Source organism: Nerophis ophidion, linkage group LG26 (genome assembly GCF_033978795.1).
Source record: "Nerophis ophidion isolate RoL-2023_Sa linkage group LG26, RoL_Noph_v1.0, whole genome shotgun sequence".
Classification (NCBI taxonomy): domain Eukaryota; kingdom Metazoa; phylum Chordata; class Actinopteri; order Syngnathiformes; family Syngnathidae; genus Nerophis; species Nerophis ophidion.
The window spans coordinates 39,538,383-39,558,390 of NC_084636.1; the positions used below are offsets into that span (position 1 = coordinate 39,538,383).

Genomic DNA, 20,008 nt, shown 5'->3' on the forward strand with positions numbered 1-20,008 from the left:
GCGTCTCCTCCTCTTCTTTCTCCTCCTACATCTCCTCTTGCGTCTCATCCTCTTTCTCCTCCTACGTCTCCTCCTCCTGTCTTTTCCTCCTGCGGATCCTCCTCTTCTTTCTCCTCCTCTTTTTCCTGCGTCTCCTCCTCCTGTGTCTCCCCCTCGTCCTCTTTCTCCTCCTCCTATTTCTCCTCCCGCGTCTTCTCCTCTTTCTCCTCCATCTCTTCCTCCTGCGTCTTCTCCTCCTCCTGTCTCTTCCTCCTGTGTCTCCCCCTCGTCCTCTTTCTCCTCCTACGTCTCCTCCTCCTATTTTGTCCTCCGGCGGATCCTCCTCTTCTTTCTCCTCCTCTTCATGCATCTCCTCCTCCTTTTTCCTCCTGCGTCTTCTCCTCCTGCATCTCCTCCTCTTCTTCCTACGTCTCCTCCTCCTCCTCTTTCTCCTCCTGTCTCCTCCTCTTTCTCCTCCTGTCTCCTCCTCTTTCTCCTCCTCCTTCTTTCTCCTCCTGCGTCTTCTCCTCCTGCATCTCCTCCTCTTCTTTCTCCTCCTCTTCCTCCTGCATCTCCTCCTCCTTTATCCTCCTGCGTCTACTCCTACTGCATCTCCTCCTCTTCTTCCTGCGTCTCCCCCTCGTCCTTTTTCTCCTCCTACGTCTCCTCCTCCTCCTCTTTCTCCTCTTGCGTCTCCTCCTATTTCTCCTCCTGCGTCTTCTCCTCCTGTCTTTTCCTCCTGAATCTCCTCCTCTTCTTTCTCCTCATCTTTCCTGCGTCTCCTCCTCCTGCGTTTCCCCCTCATCCTCTTTCTCTTGCATCTCCTCCTTCTTCCTGCAATTTCTCCTCTTCTTCTTCCTACATCTCCTCCTCTTCGTCCTGCGTCTCCCCCTCATCCTCTTTCTCCTCCTACGTCTCCTCCTCCTTCTTTTTCCTCCTGCGTCTTCTCCTCCTCCTGTCTTTTCCTCCTGCGGATCCTCCTCTTCTTTTTCCTCCTCTTTTTCCTGCGTCTCCTCCTCCTGTGTCTCCCGCTCGTCCTTTTTCTCCTCTTGCGTCTCCTCTTCCTTCTTTTTCTTCCTGCGTCTTCTCCTCCTCCTGTCTCTTCCTCCTGCGTCTCCCCCTCGTCCTCTATCTCCTCCTCCTCCTATTTTGTCCTCTTGCGGATCCTCCTCTTCTTTCTCCTCTTCTTCATGCATCTCCTCCTCCTTTTTCCTCCTGCATCTCCTCCTCTTCTTTCTCCTCCTTCTTCCTGCGTCTCCTCCTCCTGCGTTTCCCCCTCATCCTCTTTCTCTTGCATCTCCTCTTCTTCTTCCTGCATCTCCTCCTCTTCGTCCTGCGTCTCCCCCTCGTCCTCATCCTTCTGCGTCTTCCCCTCGTTGTCCTCCTCATGCGTCGCCTCCTCTTCCTCCTGTGTTTCCATATCCTCCTCCTGCGTCTCCTCCACTTGTCTCCTCCCCCTCTTCCTCCTGCGTCTCCTGCCCCCCCCCCAACCCAGCGGGTGTGTGTGTGGCCCAGCAGGAGCTGACAGGCTGCCTGCAGCAACACGACCAGGTGCTGAGCGAGCTGGAGCAGGCCAGCAGGCGGGTGAAGAAACTGGAGGCGGTCTACAAGGAGTTTGAGCTGCAGAAGGTGTGCTACCTGCCGCTCAACACCTTCCTGCTCAAGCCCATCCAGCGCCTCATGCACTACCAGCTCATCCTGCAGCGCCTCTGCACGCACTACTCGCCCTCGCACCCTCACCACCACCACTGCAGGGGTGAGCATCATGCATGCCACATCACACCCAGTCCACACGTAGCCACACCTCCTCAACTAATTGACAACTGGCGCGCTAATCGATAAGTCAGGGGTGCCCATTACGTCGATGGCGAGCTACCAGTCGACCGCGGGGGGTGTGTCAGTCCATCTCCAGCCTAATTGTCAGCTTTCACCAGACACACAAATTACTAGCTGGCAACTGACATGCTATTCGCTAGCTAACTGATGTGCTAACTGCTAGCTGACGACTGGTGCGTTGATCGCTGGTTAACTGTCGTGCCAATGGTAGCTGGCAGCTGCTGCTCTAATTGCTAGCAGGTAACTTGAACTTGAAGGCACAGTACCATTGAAAATGTTCTGAGCTGCAGTACCACTGTGTGACCACTCGGGGTCGTGGAAGACCATGACTATTCCAACATAGTGGTGATGCCTTCACAGGAGGGCTGGCCGTGGGAATTTTGCCATCTGTTCAAAAAACTCCTGTATTAAAAGTTAGTTTGAAGTTAAATTGCTTCTGTTTTTTGGGATTTAAGATTCTTCCAAGTTCCCAAAACCAGGGCTTTGTTGTGGAGTGACAGGAGGACATGTTTGTGTGCAGAGGCCCTGAAGGAGGTGGCCGACATGACCACGCAGCTCCAGAGCAGCCTCATCCGGCTGGAGAACTTCCAGAAGCTGACGGAACTGCAGCGAGACCTGATCGGGGTGGAGAACCTGACCGCACCCGGCAGAGTGAGTATGATGGTGTGACACCTGGCCTCCTTGGTCCTAACGGTGTGACACCTGGCCTCCTTGGTCCTAATGGTGTGACACCTGGCCTCCTTGGTCCTAACGGTGTGACACCTGGCCTCCTTGGTCCTAACGGTGTGACACCTGGCCTCCTTGGTCCTAACGGTGTGACACCTGGCCTCCTTGGTCCTAATGGTGTGACACCTGGCCTCCTTGCTCCTAACGGTGTGACACCTGGCCTCCTTGGTCCTAACGGTGTGACACCTGGCCTCCTTGGTCCTAACGGTGTGACACCTGGCCTCCTTGGTCCTAATGGTGTGACACCTGGCCTCCTTGGTCCTAACGGTGTGACACCTGGCCTCCTTGGTCCTAACGGTGTGACACCTGGCCTCCTTGGTCCTAATGGTGTGACACCTGGCCTCCTTGGTCCTAACGGTGTGACACCTGGCCTCCTTGGTCCTAACGGTGTGACACCTGGCCTCCTTGGTCCTAACGGTGTGACACCTGGCCTCCTTGGTCCTAACGGTGTGACACCTGGCCTCCTTGGTCCTAACGGTGTGACACCTGGCCTCCTTGGTCCTAACGGTGTGACACCTGGCCTCCTTGGTCCTAATGGTGTGACACCTGGCCTCCTAGGTCCTAACGGTGTGACACCTGGCCTCCTTGGTCCTAATGGTGTGACACCTGGCCTCCTTGGTCCTAACGGTGTGACACCTGGCCTCCTTGGTCCTAATGGTGTGACACCTGGCCTCCTTGGTCCTAACGGTGTGACACCTGGCCTCCTTGGTCCTAATGGTGTGACACCTGGCCTCCTTGGTCCTAATGGTGTGACACCTGGCCTCCTTGGTCCTAATGGTGTGACACCTGGCCTCCTTGGTCCTAACGGTGTGACACCTGGCCTCCTTGGTCCTAACGGTGTGACACCTGGCCTCCTTGGTCCTAATGGTGTGTGTTTGCTTGTCCAGGAGTTCATACGTGAGGGATGTCTGTACAAGCTGACCAAGAAGGGTCTGCAGCAGAGGATGTTCTTCCTGGTAAGTCCAGGGTTGCAAGGTGAGACGTCTTGATGAGATGTAACCTTGCTGCTGTGCTCCCTTAGTTCTCAGACATGCTCCTCTACACCAGCAAGGGTGTGACGGCCACCAACCAGTTCAAAGTTCACGGCCAGCTGCCCCTTCACGCCATGATTGTGAGTATCCCCTCGCCTTCAGGAATGGCCCACACCAGTGAGTTTGACCTTTGCGTAAAAAAAAAAAAGGTAGCGCCGACGTTCCCGCGCGTCACGTGAATATTATCCAGGTTCATTTATCTCTTTACGACAAAAGTTTTTTTTTTTATAAATTATTTTTTCATTTCATTGAGTAAAAAGTTGTAGGCAAAAATTGCGTTTAAAAATTCAGTTTGTTAATATGTTTAAGTCAGGGGTGCCCATTACGTCGATGGCGAGCTACCAGTCGACCGCGGGGGGTGTGTCAGTCGATCTCCAGCCAGGCTTTTAAAAAAAATAGAGCTAAAAATGAGTGATCATCAATCTTCACCAAGACGTCACTTAAATGACATTCACGGTACCGGAGGGTCTTGTGAGATGACGCTGGCTGCTGCAAGATCATTATTATGAAAATATGACCGAGAGGAAGGCCAGAAACACTTTTTATTTCAACAGACTCTCGCGCCGTACCTTCCGTCAAAACTCTAAAGGCCGACTGCACATTTCCTATCTTCACAATAAAAGCCCTGCTTCATGCTGCCTGCGCTAACTAAATACAGAGTCTGGGAAAACTGGCGTGCACAAGCGATCCCTCAGAAAGCTGGCGTGCACATCACTTGTGCACGCCAGCTTTCTGAGACTCTTATTTTGTTAGCGCAGGCAGTATGAAGCAGGGCTTTTATTGTGAAGATAGGAAATGTGCAGTCGGCCTTTAGAGTTTTGACGGAAGGGACGGCGCGAAAGTCTGTTGAAATAAAAAGTGTTTCTGGCCTTCCTCTCTGTCATTTTTTCATAATAATGAACTGGCAGCAGCCAGCGTCATCTCACAAGACCCTCGGGTGCCGTGAATGTCAATCAAGCAAGCTACGGAATTTGCCGCCAATGTTTTTCTTGTAAAGTGTATGGAAGCTGGATGAATTAGATGCCAAAAACCAACCACTTTCATGTGGTATTGTACAGAAAGGACCACTTTTTTTCTCCTCCATTTGAAAATGTGGGCGTTCTCATCATTACTGTCTGATTCCAATCAATGCAAGTCATCAGAATCAGGTAATACACCAACTTATATTCTTGTCTTGGTGAAAGAAAGACATCTATATGTGTTACACATGCTTGTATTATCATTAAACACATTTAACTTGTTTACAAAAATGTCTCTTTCATAAATAAATAAATATAAATGATATATATAAATGAGGTAGATCCCCTCGAGTTGGTCAATTGAAAAGTAGCTCGCCTGCAGAAAAAGTGTGGGCACCCCTGGTTTAAGTAGTGTAAAAAAAAATAAAAAAAAATCAGTGGAAAAAAAATTTGATGCGGAATTATTCAGTGTAAAAAAATATAGATGTAAAAAAAAAAAAGCGGTGCGGGAAAAATTCATGTTGAAAAAAAAAAGGTGCAGAAAAAAATGTGTGTTAAAATATTTGGTGCGGAAATATTGAGTGTAAAATCAGTGTAGAAAAAAATCAGTGTGGAAAAATTTTGTGCCGAAAAATTCAGTGTAAAAACATTGATGCAGAAAACAATCAGTGTAAATAAAAATGTGGTGCGGAAATATTCAGTGTAAAAAAAAAAAAAAAATTGGTGTAAAAAAATTTGGTGCAAAGTTATTCCGTGTAGAAAAACATCGACGCAGAAAATTAGTGGTGCAGGAAAAATTCAGTGTTCGAAAAAATGCCTGCTGAAAAAAATCAGTGTATAAAATTTTGATGAAGAAATATTCAGTGTAAAAAAAAAAATTGGTGCAAGAAACAATCAGTGTTAAAAAAAAGATGGTGCGGAAACATTCAGTGTAAAATAATCAGTGCAGAAAAAAATCAGTGTAGAAAAATTTGGTACGGAAATATTCAGTGTAAAAAAAAAATTGGTGCAAAAACTTTTAATGTAAAAAAAAAAATTGGTGCAGGAAACAATCAGTGTTAAAAAAAAAATGGTGCGGAAATATTCAGTGTAAAAAAAAAAAAAATTGGTGTAAAAAAATTTGGTGCAAAGCTATTCCGTGTAGAAAAACATCGATGCAGAAAATTAGTGGTGCAGGAAAAAATCAGTGTTCGAAAAAATTGCTGCTGAAAAAAATCAGTGTATAAAATTTTGATGAAGAAATATTCAGTGTAAAAAAATTTGGTGCAAGAAACAATCCGTGTTAAAAAAAAGATGGTGCGGAAACATTCAGTGTAAAATCATCAGTGCAGAAAAAAATCAGTGTAGAAAAATTTGGTGCGGAAATATTCAGTAGTAAAAAAGATTTGGTGCAAAAACTTTTAATGTAAAAAAAAATTGGTGCAGGAAACAATCAGTGTTAAAAAAAAAATATGGTGCGGAAATATTCAGTGTAAAATAATCAGTGCAGAAAAAAATCTGTGTAAAAAAATTTGGTACGGAAATATTCAGTGTAAAAAAAAAAATTGGTGCAAAAACTTTTAATGTAAAAAAAAAAATTGGTGCAGGAAACAATCAGTGTTAAAAAAAAAATATGGTACGGAAATATTCAGTGTAAAAAAAAAAAAAAAATTGGTGTAAAAAAATTTGGTGCAAAGTTATTCCGTGTAGAAAAACATTGATGCAGAAAATTAGTGGTGCAGGAAAAATTCAGTGTTGGAAAAAATCGTTGCTGAAAAAAATCAGTGTATAAAATTTTGATGAAGAAATATTCAGTGTAAAAAAAAAATTGGTGCAAAAACTTTAAATGTAAAAAAAAATTGGTGCAGGAAACAATCAGTGTTAAAAAAAAAATATGGTGCGGAAATATTCAGTGTAAAATAATCAGTGCAGAAAAAAATCTGTGTAAAAAAATTTGGTACGGAAATATTCAGTGTAAAAAAAAAAATTGGTGCAAAAACTTTTAATGTAAAAAAAAAAATTGGTGCAGGAAACAATCAGTGTTAAAAAAAAATATGGTACGGAAATATTCAGTGTAAAAAAAAAAAAAAAATTGGTGTAAAAAAATTTGGTGCAAAGTTGTTCCGTGTAGAAAAACATTGATGCAGAAAATTAGTGGTGCAGGAAAAATTCAGTGTTGGAAAAAATCGCTGCTGAAAAAAATCAGTGTATAAAATTTTGCTGAAGAAATATTCAGTGTAAAAAAAAAAATTGGTGTGGAAATGTTCAGTGTAAAAAAATTTGGTGCAAGAAACAATCAGTGTTAAAAAAAAAAGGTGGTGCGGAAACATTCAGTGTAAAATAATCAGTGCAGAAAAAAATCAGTGTAGAAAAATTTGGTATGGAAATATTCAGTGTAAAAGAAAAATTGGTGCAAAAACTTTTAATGTAAAAAAAATTGGTGCAGGAAACAATCAGTGTTAAGAAAAAAAGATGGTGCGGAAATATTCAGTGTAAAAAAAAAAAAAAATTGGTGTAAAAAAATTTGGTGCAAAGTTATTCCGTGTAGAAAAACATCGATGCAGAAAATTAGTGGTGCAGGAAAAATTCAGTGTTCGAAAAAATCGCTGCTGAAAAAAAATCAGTGTTTAAAATTTTGATGAAGAAATGTTCAGTGTAAAAAAATTTGGTGCAAGAAACAATCAGTGTTAAAAAAAGGTGGTGCGGAAACATTCAGTGTAAAATAATCATTGCAGAAAAAAATCAGTGTAGAAAAATTTGGTACGGAAATATTCAGTGTAAAAAAAAATTGGTGCAAAAACTTTTAATGTGAAAAAAAAAATTGGTGCAGGAAACAATCAGCGTTAAAAACAATCTGTGCTGAATAAATCAGGGTATAAAAAATTTTTGTGCAGTGTAAAATAAATTTCTGCGGAAATATTCAGTGTAAAAAAAATGATGGGGAAATTTTCAGTGTGAAAAAAAAACAATGCAGAACAAATCGGTGTAAAAAATTTTGGTGCGGAAATTTTAAATGTAAAAAAATCATTTCAGTGCAATTTTTTGTGAACAAATGTGTGAAAATATTCAGTGTAAAAAAATCAGTGCTGAATAAATACGGTTTGGTGTAAAAAAAAAAAAAAAATGGTGCGGGAAAATTTTAATGTAAAAAATTTGGAACGTAAATATTTAGTGTAAAACAACTTGGTGTACAAAATTCCAGTGTAAAAAAAATTGGTACGGAAAAATAATGTGCAGAAATATTCAGTGTCAAAAACAATTTATCATTTAAATATTTAGTGTACAAAAAAATGGTGCAGAAAATTCCAGTTTGAAAAAAAAATGGTATGGAAATTTTAAATGTTTAAAAAAAAAAAAACTGGTGCAGAGAAATTTGGTGTAAAAAAATGTTGTGCGGTAATATTTACTGTAAAATAAATCATGCTGAATAATTTAGTGTAAAAAAAATTGGTGCGGAATTATTCAGTGTAAAAAAAAAAAAATTGTTGCAGAAATTTTCTATGTACAAAAATGGTGTGCAGAAATAATTAGTGTAAAAAAAAATTAGTCCAGAAAATTAAGTGTAAAAAAAATTTGGTGCGTAAAAATAATGTGCAGAAATATTCAGTGTCAAAAACAATTTATCATTTAAATATTTAGTGTACAAAAAAATGGTGCAGAAAATTCCAGTTTAAAAAAAATTGGTATGGAAATTTTAAATGTTTAAAAAAAAAAAAAAACTGGTGCAGAGAAATTTGGTTTAAAAAAATGTGCGGTAATATTTACTGTAAAATAAATCATGCTGAATAAATTAGTGTAAAAAAAATTGGTGCGGAATTCAGTGTAAAAAAAAAAAAAATTGTTGCAGAAATTTTCAATGTACAAAATTGGTGTGCAGAAATAATTAGTGTAAAAAAAATGGGTGCAGAAAATTAAGTGTAAAAAAAAATTTGGTGCGTAAAAATAATGTGCAGAAATATTCAGTGTCAAAAACAATTTATCATTTAAATATTTAGTGTACAAAAAAATGGTGCAGAAAATTCCAGTTTAAAAAAAATTGGTATGGTAATTTTAAATGTTTAAAAAAAAAAACTGGTGCAGAGAAATTTGGTGTAAAAAATGTTGTGCGGTAATATTGACTGTAAAATAAATCATGCTGAATAATTTAGTGTAAAAAAAATTGGTGCGGAATTATTGAGTGTAAAAAAAAAATTGTTGCAGAAATTTTCAATGTACAAAAATGGTGTGCAGAAATAATTAGTGTAAAAAAAAATTTATCCAGAAAATTAAGTGTAAAAAAAATTTGGTGCGTAAAAATAATGTGCAGAAATATTCAGTGTCAAAATTGTTTTATCATTTAAATATTTAGTGTACAAAAAAATGGTGCAGAAAATTCCAGTTTAAAAAAAATTGGTATGGAAATTTTAAATGTTTAAAAAAAAAAAATGCTGCACAGAAATTTGGTGTAAAAAAAAATGTTGTGCGGTAATATTTACTGTAAAATAAATCATGCTGAATAATTTAGTGTAAAAAAAATTGGTGCGGAATTCAGTGTAAAAAAAAAAAATTGTTGCAGAAATGTTCAATGTACAAAAATGGTGTGCAGAAATAATTAATGTAAAAAAAAATTAGTCCAGAAAATTAAGTGTAAAAAAAATTTGGTGCGTAAAAATAATGTGCAGAAATATTGAGTGTCAAAAACAATTGATCCAGAAAAATGTTGTGTAAAAAATTGGTGCTGAATTATTCAGTGTTAAAAAAATTGTTGCAGAAATTTTCATGTACAAAAATGGTGTGCAGAAATAATTAGTGTAAAAAAAAATTAGTCCAGAAAATTAAGTGTAAAAAAAATTTGGTGCGTAAAAATAATGTGCAGAAATATTCAGTGTCAAAAAAAATTATCATTTAAATATTTAGTGTACAAAAAAATGGTGCAGAAAATTCAAGTTTAAGAAAAAATTGGTATGGAAATTTTAAATGTTTAAAAAAAAAAAAAAATGGTGCAGAGAAATTAGGTGTAAAAAAAATGTTGTGCGGTAATATTGACTGTAAAATAAATCATGCTGAATAATTTAGTGTAAAAAAAATTGGTGCGGAATTATTCAGTGTAAAAAAAAAAATTGTTGCAGAAATTTTCAATGTACAAAAATGGTGTGCAGAAATAATTAGTGTAAAAAAAAATTTATCCAGAAAATTAAGTGTAAAAAAAATTTGGTGCGTAAAAATAATGTGCAGAAATATTCAGTGTCAAAATTTTTTTATCATTTAAATATTTAGTGTACAAAAAAATGGTGCAGAAAATTCCAGTTTAAAAAAAATTGGTATGGAAATTTTAAATGTTTAAAAAAAAAAAATGCTGCACAGAAATTTGGTGTAAAAAAAAATGTTGTGCGGTAATATTTACTGTAAAATAAATCATGCTGAATAATTTAGTGTAAAAAAAATTGGTGCGGAATTCAGTGTAAAAAAAAAAAATTGTTGCAGAAATGTTCAATGTACAAAAATGGTGTGCAGAAATAATTAATGTAAAAAAAAATTAGTCCAGAAAATTAAGTGTAAAAAAAATTTGGTGCGTAAAAATAATGTGCAGAAATATTGAGTGTCAAAAACAATTGATCCAGAAAAATGTTGTGTAAAAAATTGGTGCTGAATTATTCAGTGTTAAAAAAATTGTTGCAGAAATTTTCATGTACAAAAATGGTGTGCAGAAATAATTAGTGTAAAAAAAAATTAGTCCAGAAAATTAAGTGTAAAAAAAATTTGGTGCGTAAAAATAATGTGCAGAAATATTCAGTGTCAAAAAAAATTATCATTTAAATATTTAGTGTACAAAAAAATGGTGCAGAAAATTCAAGTTTAAGAAAAAATTGGTATGGAAATTTTAAATGTTTAAAAAAAAAAAAAAATGGTGCAGAGAAATTAGGTGTAAAAAAAATGTTGTGCGGTAATATTGACTGTAAAATAAATCATGCTGAATAATTTAGTGTAAAAAAAATTGGTGCGGAATTATTCAGTGTAAAAAAAAAAATTGTTGCAGAAATTTTCAATGTACAAAAATGGTGTGCAGAAATAATTAGTGTAAAAAAAAATTAGTCCAGAAAATTAAGTGTAAAAAAAATTTGGTGCGTAAAAATAATGTGCAGAAATATTCAGTGTCAAAAACAATTTATCATTTAAATATTTAGTGTACAAAAAAATGGTGCAGAAAATTCCAGTTTAAAAAAAATTGGTATAGAAATTTTAAATGTTTAAAACAAAAAAAAATGGTGCAGAGAAATTTGGTGTAAAAAAATGTTGTGCGGTAATATTTACTGTAAAATAAATCATGCTGAATAATTTAGTGTAAAAAAAATTGGTGCAGAATTATTCAGTGTAAAAAAAAAAAAAATTGGTGCAGAAATTTTCAATGTACAAAAATGGTGTGCAGAAATAATTAGTGTAAAAAAAAAATAGTCCAGAAAATTAAGTGTGAAAAAAATTTGGTGCGTAAAAATAATGTGCAGAAATATTGAGTGTCAAAAACAATTGATCCAGAAAAATGTTGTGTCAAAAATTGGTGCTGAATTATTCAGTGTTAAAAAAATTGTTGCAGAAATTTTCATGTACAAAAATGGTGTGCAGAAATAATTAGTGTAAAAAAAAATTAGTCCAGAAAATTAAGTGTAAAAAAAATTTGGTGCGTAAAAATAATGTGCAGAAATATTCAGTGTCAAAAAAATGTATCATTTAAATATTTAGCGTACAAAAAAATGGTGCAGAAAATTCAAGTTTAAAAAAAAATTGGTATGGAAATTTTAAATGTTTAAAAAAAAAAAAATGGTGCAGAGAAATTTGGTGTAAAAAAATGTTGTGCGGTAATATTTACTGTAAAATAAATCATGCTGAATAATTTAGTGTAAAAAAAATTGGTGCGGAATTATTCAGTGTAAAAAAAAAAAAAAATTGTTGCAGAAATTTTCAATGTACAAAAATGGTGTGCAGAAATAATTAGTGTAAAAAAAAATTAGTCCAGAAAATTACGTGTAAAAACAATTTGGTGCGTAAAAATAATGTGCAGAAATATTCAGTATCAAAAACAATTTATCATTTAAATATTTAGTGTACAAAAAAATGGTGCAGAAAATTCCAGTTTAAAAAAAATTGGTATGGAAATTTTAAATGTTTAAAAAAAAAACTGGTGCAGAGAAATTTGGTGTAAAAAATGTTGTGCGGTAATATTTACTGTAAAATAAATCATGCTGAATAATTTAGTGTAAAAAAAATTGTTGCGGAATTATTCAGTGTAAAAAAAAAAAATTGTTGCAGAAATTTTCAATGTACAAAAATGGTGTGCAGAAATAATTAGTGTAAAAAAAAATTAGTCCAGAAAATTAAGTGTAAAAAAAATTTGGTGCGTAAAAATAATGTGCAGAAATATTCAGTGTCAAAAACAATTGATCCAGAAAAATGTTGTGTAAAAAATTGGTGCTGAATTATTCAGTGTTAAAAAAATTGTTGCAGAAATTTTCATGTACAAAAATGGTGTGCAGAAATAATTAATGTAAAAAAATATTAGTCCAGAAAATTAAGTGTAAAAAAAATTTGGTGCGTAAAAATAATGTGCAGAAATATTCAGTGTCAAAAACAATTAATCATTTAAATATTTAGTGTACAAAAAAATGGTGCAGAAAATTCCAGTTTAAAAAAAATTGGTATAGAAATTTTAAATGTTTAAAAAAAAAAAAAAACTGGTGCAGAGAAATTTGGTGTAAAAAAATGTTGTGCGGTAATATTTACTGTAAAATAAATCATGCTGAATAATTTAGTGTAAAAAAAATTGGTGCGGAATTATTCAGTGTAAAAAAAAAAATTGTTGCAGAAATTTTCAATGTACAAAAATGGTGTGCAGAAATAATTAGTGTAAAAAAAAATTAGTCCAGAAAATTAAGTGTAAAAAAAAATTTGGTGCGTAAAAATAATGTGCAGAAATATTCAGTGTCAAAAACAATTTATCATTTAAATATTTAGTGTACAAAAAAATGGTGCAGAAAATACGAGTTTAAAAAAAATTGGTATGGAAATTTTAAATGTTTAAAAAAAAAAAATGGTGCAGAGAAATTTGGTATAAAAAAATGTGCGGTAATATTTACTGTAAAATAAATCATGCTGAATAATTTAGTGTAAAAAAAATTGGTGCGGAATTATTCAGTGTAAAAAAAAAAATATTGTTGCAGAAATTTTCATGTACAAAAATGGTGTGCAGAAATAATTAGTGTAAAAAAAAATTAGTCCAGAAAATTAAGTGTAAAAAAAATTTGGTGCGTAAAAATAATGTGCAGAAATATTCAGTGTCAAAAAAAAATTATCATTTAAATATTTAGTGAACAAAAAAATGGTGCAAAAAATTCCAGTTTAAAAAAAAATTGGTATGGAAATTTTAAATGTTTAAAAAAAAAAAACTGGCACAGAGAAATTTGGTGTAAAAAAATGTTGTGCGATAATATTTACTGTAAAATAAATCATGCTGAATAATTTAGTGTAAAAAAATGGTGCGGAATTATTCAGTGTAAAAAAAAAAAAAAATTGTTGCAGAAATTTTCAATTTACAAAAATGGTGTGCAGAAATAATTAGTGTAAAAAAAATTAGTCCAGAAAATTAAGTGTAAAAAAAATTTGGTGCGTAAAAATAATGTGCAGAAATATTCAGTGTCAAAAACAATTTATCATTTAAATATTTAGTGTACAAAAAAATGGTGCAGAAAATTCCAGTTTAAAAAAAAAATTGGTATGGAAATTTTAAATGTTTAAAAAAAAAAACTGGCACAGAGAAATTTGGTGTAAAAAAATGTTGTGCGGTAATATTTACTGTAAAATAAATCATGCTGAATAAATTAGTGTAAAAAAAATTGGTGCGGTATTATTCAGTGTAAAAAAAAAAAAATTGTTGCAGAAATTTTCAATGTACAAAAATGGTGTGCAGAAATAATTAGTGTAAAAAAAAAAATTAGTCCAGAAAATTAAGTGTAAAAAAAATTTGGTGCGTAAAAATAATGTGCAGAAATATTCAGTGTCAAAAACAATTTATCATTTAAATATTTAGTGTACAAAAAAATGGTGCAGAAAATTCCAGTTTAAAAAAAATTGGTATGGAAATTTTAAATGTTTAAAAAAAAAAAAACAACTGGTGCAGAGAAATTTGGTATAAAAAAATCCGCGGTAATATTTACTGTAAAATAAATCATGCTGAATAATTTAGTTTAAAAAAAATGGTGCGGAATTATTCAGTGAAAAAAAAAAAAATTGTTGCAGAAATTTTCAATGTACAAAAATGGTGTGCAGAAATAATTAGTGTAAAAAAAATTAGTCCAGAAAATTAAGTGTAAAAAAAATTTGGTGCGTAAAAATAATGTGCAGAAATATTCAGTGTCAAAAACAATTTATCATTTAAATATTTAGTGTACAAAAAAATGGTGCAGAAAATTCCAGTTTAAAAAAAAAATTGGTATGGAAATTTTAAATGTTTAAAAAAAAAAACTGGCACAGAGAAATTTGGTGTAAAAAAATGTTGTGCGGTAATATTTACTGTAAAATAAATCATGCTGAATAAATTAGTGTAAAAAAAATTGGTGCGGTATTATTCAGTGTAAAAAAAAAAAAATTGTTGCAGAAATTTTCAATGTACAAAAATGGTGTGCAGAAATAATTAGTGTAAAAAAAAAAATTAGTCCAGAAAATTAAGTGTAAAAAAAATTTGGTGCGTAAAAATAATGTGCAGAAATATTCAGTGTCAAAAACAATTTATCATTTAAATATTTAGTGTACAAAAAAATGGTGCAGAAAATTCCAGTTTAAAAAAAATTGGTATGGAAATTTTAAATGTTTAAAAAAAAAAAAACAACTGGTGCAGAGAAATTTGGTATAAAAAAATCCGCGGTAATATTTACTGTAAAATAAATCATGCTGAATAATTTAGTTTAAAAAAAATGGTGCGGAATTATTCAGTGAAAAAAAAAAAAATTGTTGCAGAAATTTTCAATGTACAAAAATGGTGTGCAGAAATAATTAGTGTAAAAAAAATTAGTCCAGAAAATTAAGTGTAAAAAAAATTTGGTGCGTAAAAATAATGTGCAGAAATATTCAGTGTCAAAAACAATTTATCATTTAAATATTTAGTGTACAAAAAAATGGTGCAGAAAATTCCAGTTTAAAAAAAATTGGTATGGAAATTTTAAATGTTTAAAAAAAAAAAATGCTGCAGAGAAATTTGGTGTAAAAAAATGTTGTGCGGTAATATTTACTGTAAAATAAATCATGCTGAATAATTTAGTGTAAAAAAAATTGGTGCGGAATTCAGTGTAAAAAAAAAAAAATTGTTGCAGAAATGTTCAATGTACAAAAATGGTGTGCAGAAATAATTAATGTAAAAAAAAATTAGTCCAGAAAATTAAGTGTAAAAAAAATTTGGTGCGTAAAAATAATGTGCAGAAATATTCAGTGTCAAAAACAATTGATCCAGAAAAATGTTGTGTAAAAAATTGGTGCTGAATTATTCAGTGTTAAAAAAATTGTTGCAGAAATTTTCATGTACAAAAATGGTGTGCAGAAATAATTAGTGTAAAAAAAAATTAGTCCAGAAAATTAAGTGTGAAAAAAAATTGTTGCATAAAAATAATGTGCAGAAATATTCAGTGTCAAAAACAATTGATCCAGAAAAATGTTGTGTAAAAAATTGGTGCTGAATTATTCAGTGTTAAAAAAATTGTTGCAGAAATTTTCATGTACAAAAATGGTGTACAGAAATAATTAGTGTAAAAAAAATTTGTCCAGAAAATTAAGTGTAAAAAAAATTTGGTGCGTAAAAATAATGTGCAGAAATATTCAGTGTCAAAAACAATTTATCATTTAAATATTTAGTGTACAAAAAAATGGTGCAGAAAATTCCAGTTTAAAAAAAATTGGTATGGAAATTTTAAATGTTTAAAAAAAAAAAACTGGTGCAGAGAAATTAAGTGTAAAAAAAATTGGTGCGTAAAAATAATGTGCAGAAATATTGAGTGTCAAAAACAATTGATACAGAAAAATGTTGTGTAAAAAATTGGTGCTGAATTATTCAGTGTTAAAAAGTTGGTGCAGTTCAATGTAAGATAAATTCAGTGCAGATCTAATTTTTGCCTCCAAAACTCAATGGAATTATTTAAAAAAATGAACATTGACTTTTTTTTGATTTACATTTAATTTTTACACACTGAATTTTAAAACACTATTTTTACAAACTGAATTCTAAACACACATTAAACTCACATGTTAAAAAAATAAATAAAAAAAAGGTAAATTCACAAAGTTAAAAAGCAAAAATGATAGTTACATGAATTGAGTGTCCAAGAAGACGTTTCGGTAATAAAGAAACAAATGAAGATGTAATTGATGACGTGCCTCAACAGTGTTACTCTCCACTTCAAACACCTCAACAAACAGAAGTTCCCCCCAACCACAAATGGAATATTTATTGTGATCACCACAACTTAATAGACATGAAGACAATAATGTACTGTTTTTAACTTTGTTGACCCGGGGCCCCAACTTTTCCACTACAGAAGGGCCCGGGGCTCACCTAAATATGAACACTGGATTCTTCAGGGCCTCTGCACACAAACATGTCCTCCTGTCACTCCTCCACAACAAAGCCCTGGTTTTGGGAACTTGAAAGAATCTTAAATCCCAAAAACTGCAGCATTTTAACTTCAAACTAACTTTTAGTACAGTAGTTTCATGAATGGAAGGCAAAATTCCCATGGCCAGCACTCCTGTGAAGGCATCACCTGTGTCTTGTATTAGTCATGTTAACCGTGGTCTTCCATGAACCCTACAGGAAATATTCAGTGTAAAAAAATCAGTCTAAAAAAATTTGGTGTAGAATTTTTTAAATGTTAAAAAAAAAAAAATAATAATAATAATTGGTTGACAGAATTTTACCGTGAAAAAATTTGGTGCGGAAATATTCGGTGTAAAAAAATGCTGCAGAATAATTTAGTGCAAAAAAATTTGGTGCGGAAAAAGTGTAAAAAAAAATAAAAGTGCAGGAAAAATTGTGCAGAAATTTTCAGTATAAAAACATCCAATTAGATAAATCCAATAAATAATATGTTAATAAAAAATATTATATACACTATATTGCCGAAAGTATTTGAGCAGCCATTCAAATGATGAGAATCAGGCATCCTAATTACTGGCCCGGTGTATCAAATCAAGCACTTAGGCATGGAGACTGTTTCTACAAACATTTGTGAAAGAATGGGCCGCTTTCAGTGATTTCCAGCATGGAACTGTCATAGCATGCCACCTGTGCAACAAATCCAGAAATCCTGAAATTTCCTCGCTCCTCAATATTCCAAAGTCAACTTTAGTATAAGAAAAGTAAATAGTTTGGGAACAACAGCAACTCAGCCAGCAAGTGGTAGGCCACGTAAACTGACAGAAAGGTCAGCATAGTGCAAAGACTTTCTGCACGGTCAGTTGCTACAGAGCTCCAAACTTCATGTGACCTTCCAATTAGCCCACGTACAGTACGCAGAGAGCTTCGTAGAATGGGTTTCCATGGCCGGGCGGCTGGATCTAAGCCATACATCACCAAGTCCAATGAAAAGCGTGGGAGGCAGTGGTGTAAAGGACATCCCCACTGGACTCTAGAGCGGTGGAGACGCCTTCTCTGGACTGATGAATCACGCTTTTCCGTCTAGCAACCTGATGGACCAGTCTGGGTTTGGAGGTTGCCAGGAGAACACACATTTCGGACTGCATTGGTGGAGGAGGAACCATGGTATGGGGTTTGTTTTCAGGCCCCTTAGCGTCAGTGAAAGGAACTTTGAATGCTTCAGGATACCAAAACATTTTGGACGATTCCATGTTCCCGACCTTGTGGGGAACGGTTTGGAGCGGGCCCCTCCCTCTTCCAACACGACTGTGCACCAGTGCACAAAGCTAGGTGCATAAAGACATGGATGCAGAGTCTGATGTGGATGAACTTGACTGGCCTGCACAGAGTCCTGACCTGAACCCGATTTTGAACACCTTTGGGATGAATTAGAACAGAGACTGAGAGCCAGGTCTTCAGTGTGTGATCTCACCAAAGACACAACCTTGTGGACAGCCTTCCCGGAAGACTTGAAGCTGTAATAGCTGCAAAAGGTCATATTGAACCCTATGGGTTAGGGATGGGATGGCACTTTACGTTTATGTGAGTCAAGGCAGGTGGACAAATACTTTTGGCAATATATTGTATTATTAAACATTAATATATGAAATCAATATAGGCTTGAACATACTAAAGAAAAATGAATAAAACATTGTGTGCTAATTATTTTTGAATCAAAATGAGGTATGAGCTGGTTTTGAAGCCTAATCCTGTATGATACTGATAAAGCGTGGGTATGTCACACATTACCCCCCCGGCCCCCACTGACTAGAGGGAAAGGTGGACTTGTGCTAACGCTGCGTGTCTCTGCTTCACTTTACGGCCGCAGATCATAATCCTGGACGCACCGGTAAGTTGGCCGGGCTGGACCAGCCCGGACACTCTAGCCCCGCCCCCCTCCTCCCCCCGCACCCCCCCGCTGCTCGCTAGCACGCCCAAGTCCCAAAAGGAGTTGGCAGAGTCGTGAAATGCGCCGCTTGCTGAGGGTGTCTGGCCCTTTAAGATGGGAGGAGGCGGGGCTTGTCGTGACTAACCTTGTGTGGGCAGGTGGAGGAGAGCGAGAAGGAGTGGTCGGTGCCTCACTGCTTCACCATCTACTCCGCCCAGAGGACCGTGGTGGTGGCCGCCAGGTGACCACTCTCAACCGGCGGGGAGGGCCCTTGCTCTCCTTCGCCGCCTTAACTGACCTTTGACCTCGTGGCAGCTCCAAGGTGGAGATGAGCAAGTGGATCGAGGACCTCAACGTGGCCATAGACCGGGCCAAGAAGTCCCAGGACAAGTCCGGCCTCTTCCTGGACGCCAGCCTGGCCGACCACTCCAACCGTGAGTCATGTGACCTTACCCTCACTGGACACTTTATTAGGCACGCCTGTACAAGCAATTTTTACCACCTGTGGCACATTCTAAAAATTATATTTAAAAAAAAAAAACTTTAATGAGCGGAATATAAGAACAAATGTGAAATATAAAACGTTTTTTTCAAAATCATCGTTATATGAGTTGTTGATATTTTCAACCCAGTAGGCACAAGACGTTGATAAGTTGACTACACGTACATGTCCTTCAAGGTGACTTTGAAACAACCTCGCCAAATAGTTGTATTTGTGGATTGAGACAATGTTGGCGTCTAACGTTGGATCCACGTCGTTGGTGGGGAAATGAGCAAATTTCAACCGTCAAATCCACGTCAGAACCCGACATTGATTTAACGTCGTCAAAAATCATGTTGTTTGTGTCGTAGAATTTTGGTTGGGAAGTGACCAAATTTCAATGGTCAATTCAAAGTCAGAACCCAACATTGATTAAACGTCATAAAGTATGGTGTTTCAATGTTGTATTTGTGTTGGGAAATGACCACATTTCAATAGTCAGATCAACGTCAAAACCCAACATTGATTTAACGTTGTCAAAAAGCATGTTTCAACGTTGTATTTGTGTTGTAGAATATTGGTTAGGAAGTGAACACATTTCAATGGTTGAATCAACGTCACAACCTGACGTTGATTTAAAGTTGTCAAAAAGCATGTTTCAAGGTATTTGTGTTGTAGAATATTGGTTGGGAAATTACCAAATTTCAACGGTCAGATCAACGTCAGAACCCAACATTGATTAAACGTTGTCAAAAAGCATGATTCAACGTTGTATTTGTGTTGTAGAATAGTGGTTGGGAAATTTCCAAATTTCAACGGTCAGATCCACGTCAATGTCAACGTTGTCAAAAAGTATGTTGTTTCAACGTTGTATTTGTGTTGTAGAATATTGGTTAGGAAGTGAACAAATTTCAATGGTTGATCCAACGTCACAACCTGACGTTGATTTAAAGTTGTCAAAAAGCATGTTGTTTCAGTGTTGTATTTGTGTTGTAGAATATTGGTTGGGAAATGACCAAATTTCAATGGTCAGATCAACGTCAGAACCCAACGTTGATTAAACGTCATAAAGTATGGTGTTTCAATGTTGTATTTGTGTTGGGAAATGACCAAATTTCAATGGTGAGATCAAAGTCAAAACCTGACATTGATTTAACGTTGTCAAAAAGCATGTTTCAACGTTGTATTTGTGTTGTAGAATATTGGTTAGGAAGTGAACAAATTTCAATGGTTGAATCAACGTCACAACCTGACATTGATTTAAAGTTGTCAAAAAGCATGTTTCAAGGTATTTGTGTTGTAGAATATTGGTTGGGAAATGACCAAATTTCAATGGTCAGATCAACGTCAGAACCCAACATTGATTAAACGTCATAAAGTATGGTGTTTCAATGTTGTATTTGTGTTGGGAAATGACCACATTTCAATAGTCAGATCAACGTCAAAACCCGACATTGATTTAACGTTGTCAAAAAGCAT

General features: G+C 35.1%; 1 protein-coding gene across 3 annotated transcripts in view; it reads left to right on the forward strand.

Annotated features, from left to right (window-relative positions):
- Nucleotides 1-20,008, forward strand: part of LOC133543928 (FERM, ARHGEF and pleckstrin domain-containing protein 2-like) — a 173,428-nt gene that overhangs the window by 121,952 nt on the left and 31,468 nt on the right. For 2 of the 3 annotated variants that reach the window (XM_061888850.1, XM_061888847.1), the window contains exons 18-24: nucleotides 1,498-1,735; nucleotides 2,336-2,466; nucleotides 3,429-3,497; nucleotides 3,563-3,652; nucleotides 17,989-18,009; nucleotides 18,207-18,289; nucleotides 18,364-18,482. In XM_061888850.1, the coding sequence (XP_061744834.1) occupies nucleotides 1,498-1,735; nucleotides 2,336-2,466; nucleotides 3,429-3,497; nucleotides 3,563-3,652; nucleotides 17,989-18,009; nucleotides 18,207-18,289; nucleotides 18,364-18,482 (751 nt within the window). The remainder of the gene's footprint in view (nucleotides 1-1,497; nucleotides 1,736-2,335; nucleotides 2,467-3,428; nucleotides 3,498-3,562; nucleotides 3,653-17,988; nucleotides 18,010-18,206; nucleotides 18,290-18,363; nucleotides 18,483-20,008) is intronic. The other variant, XM_061888848.1, reaches the window with a different exon arrangement.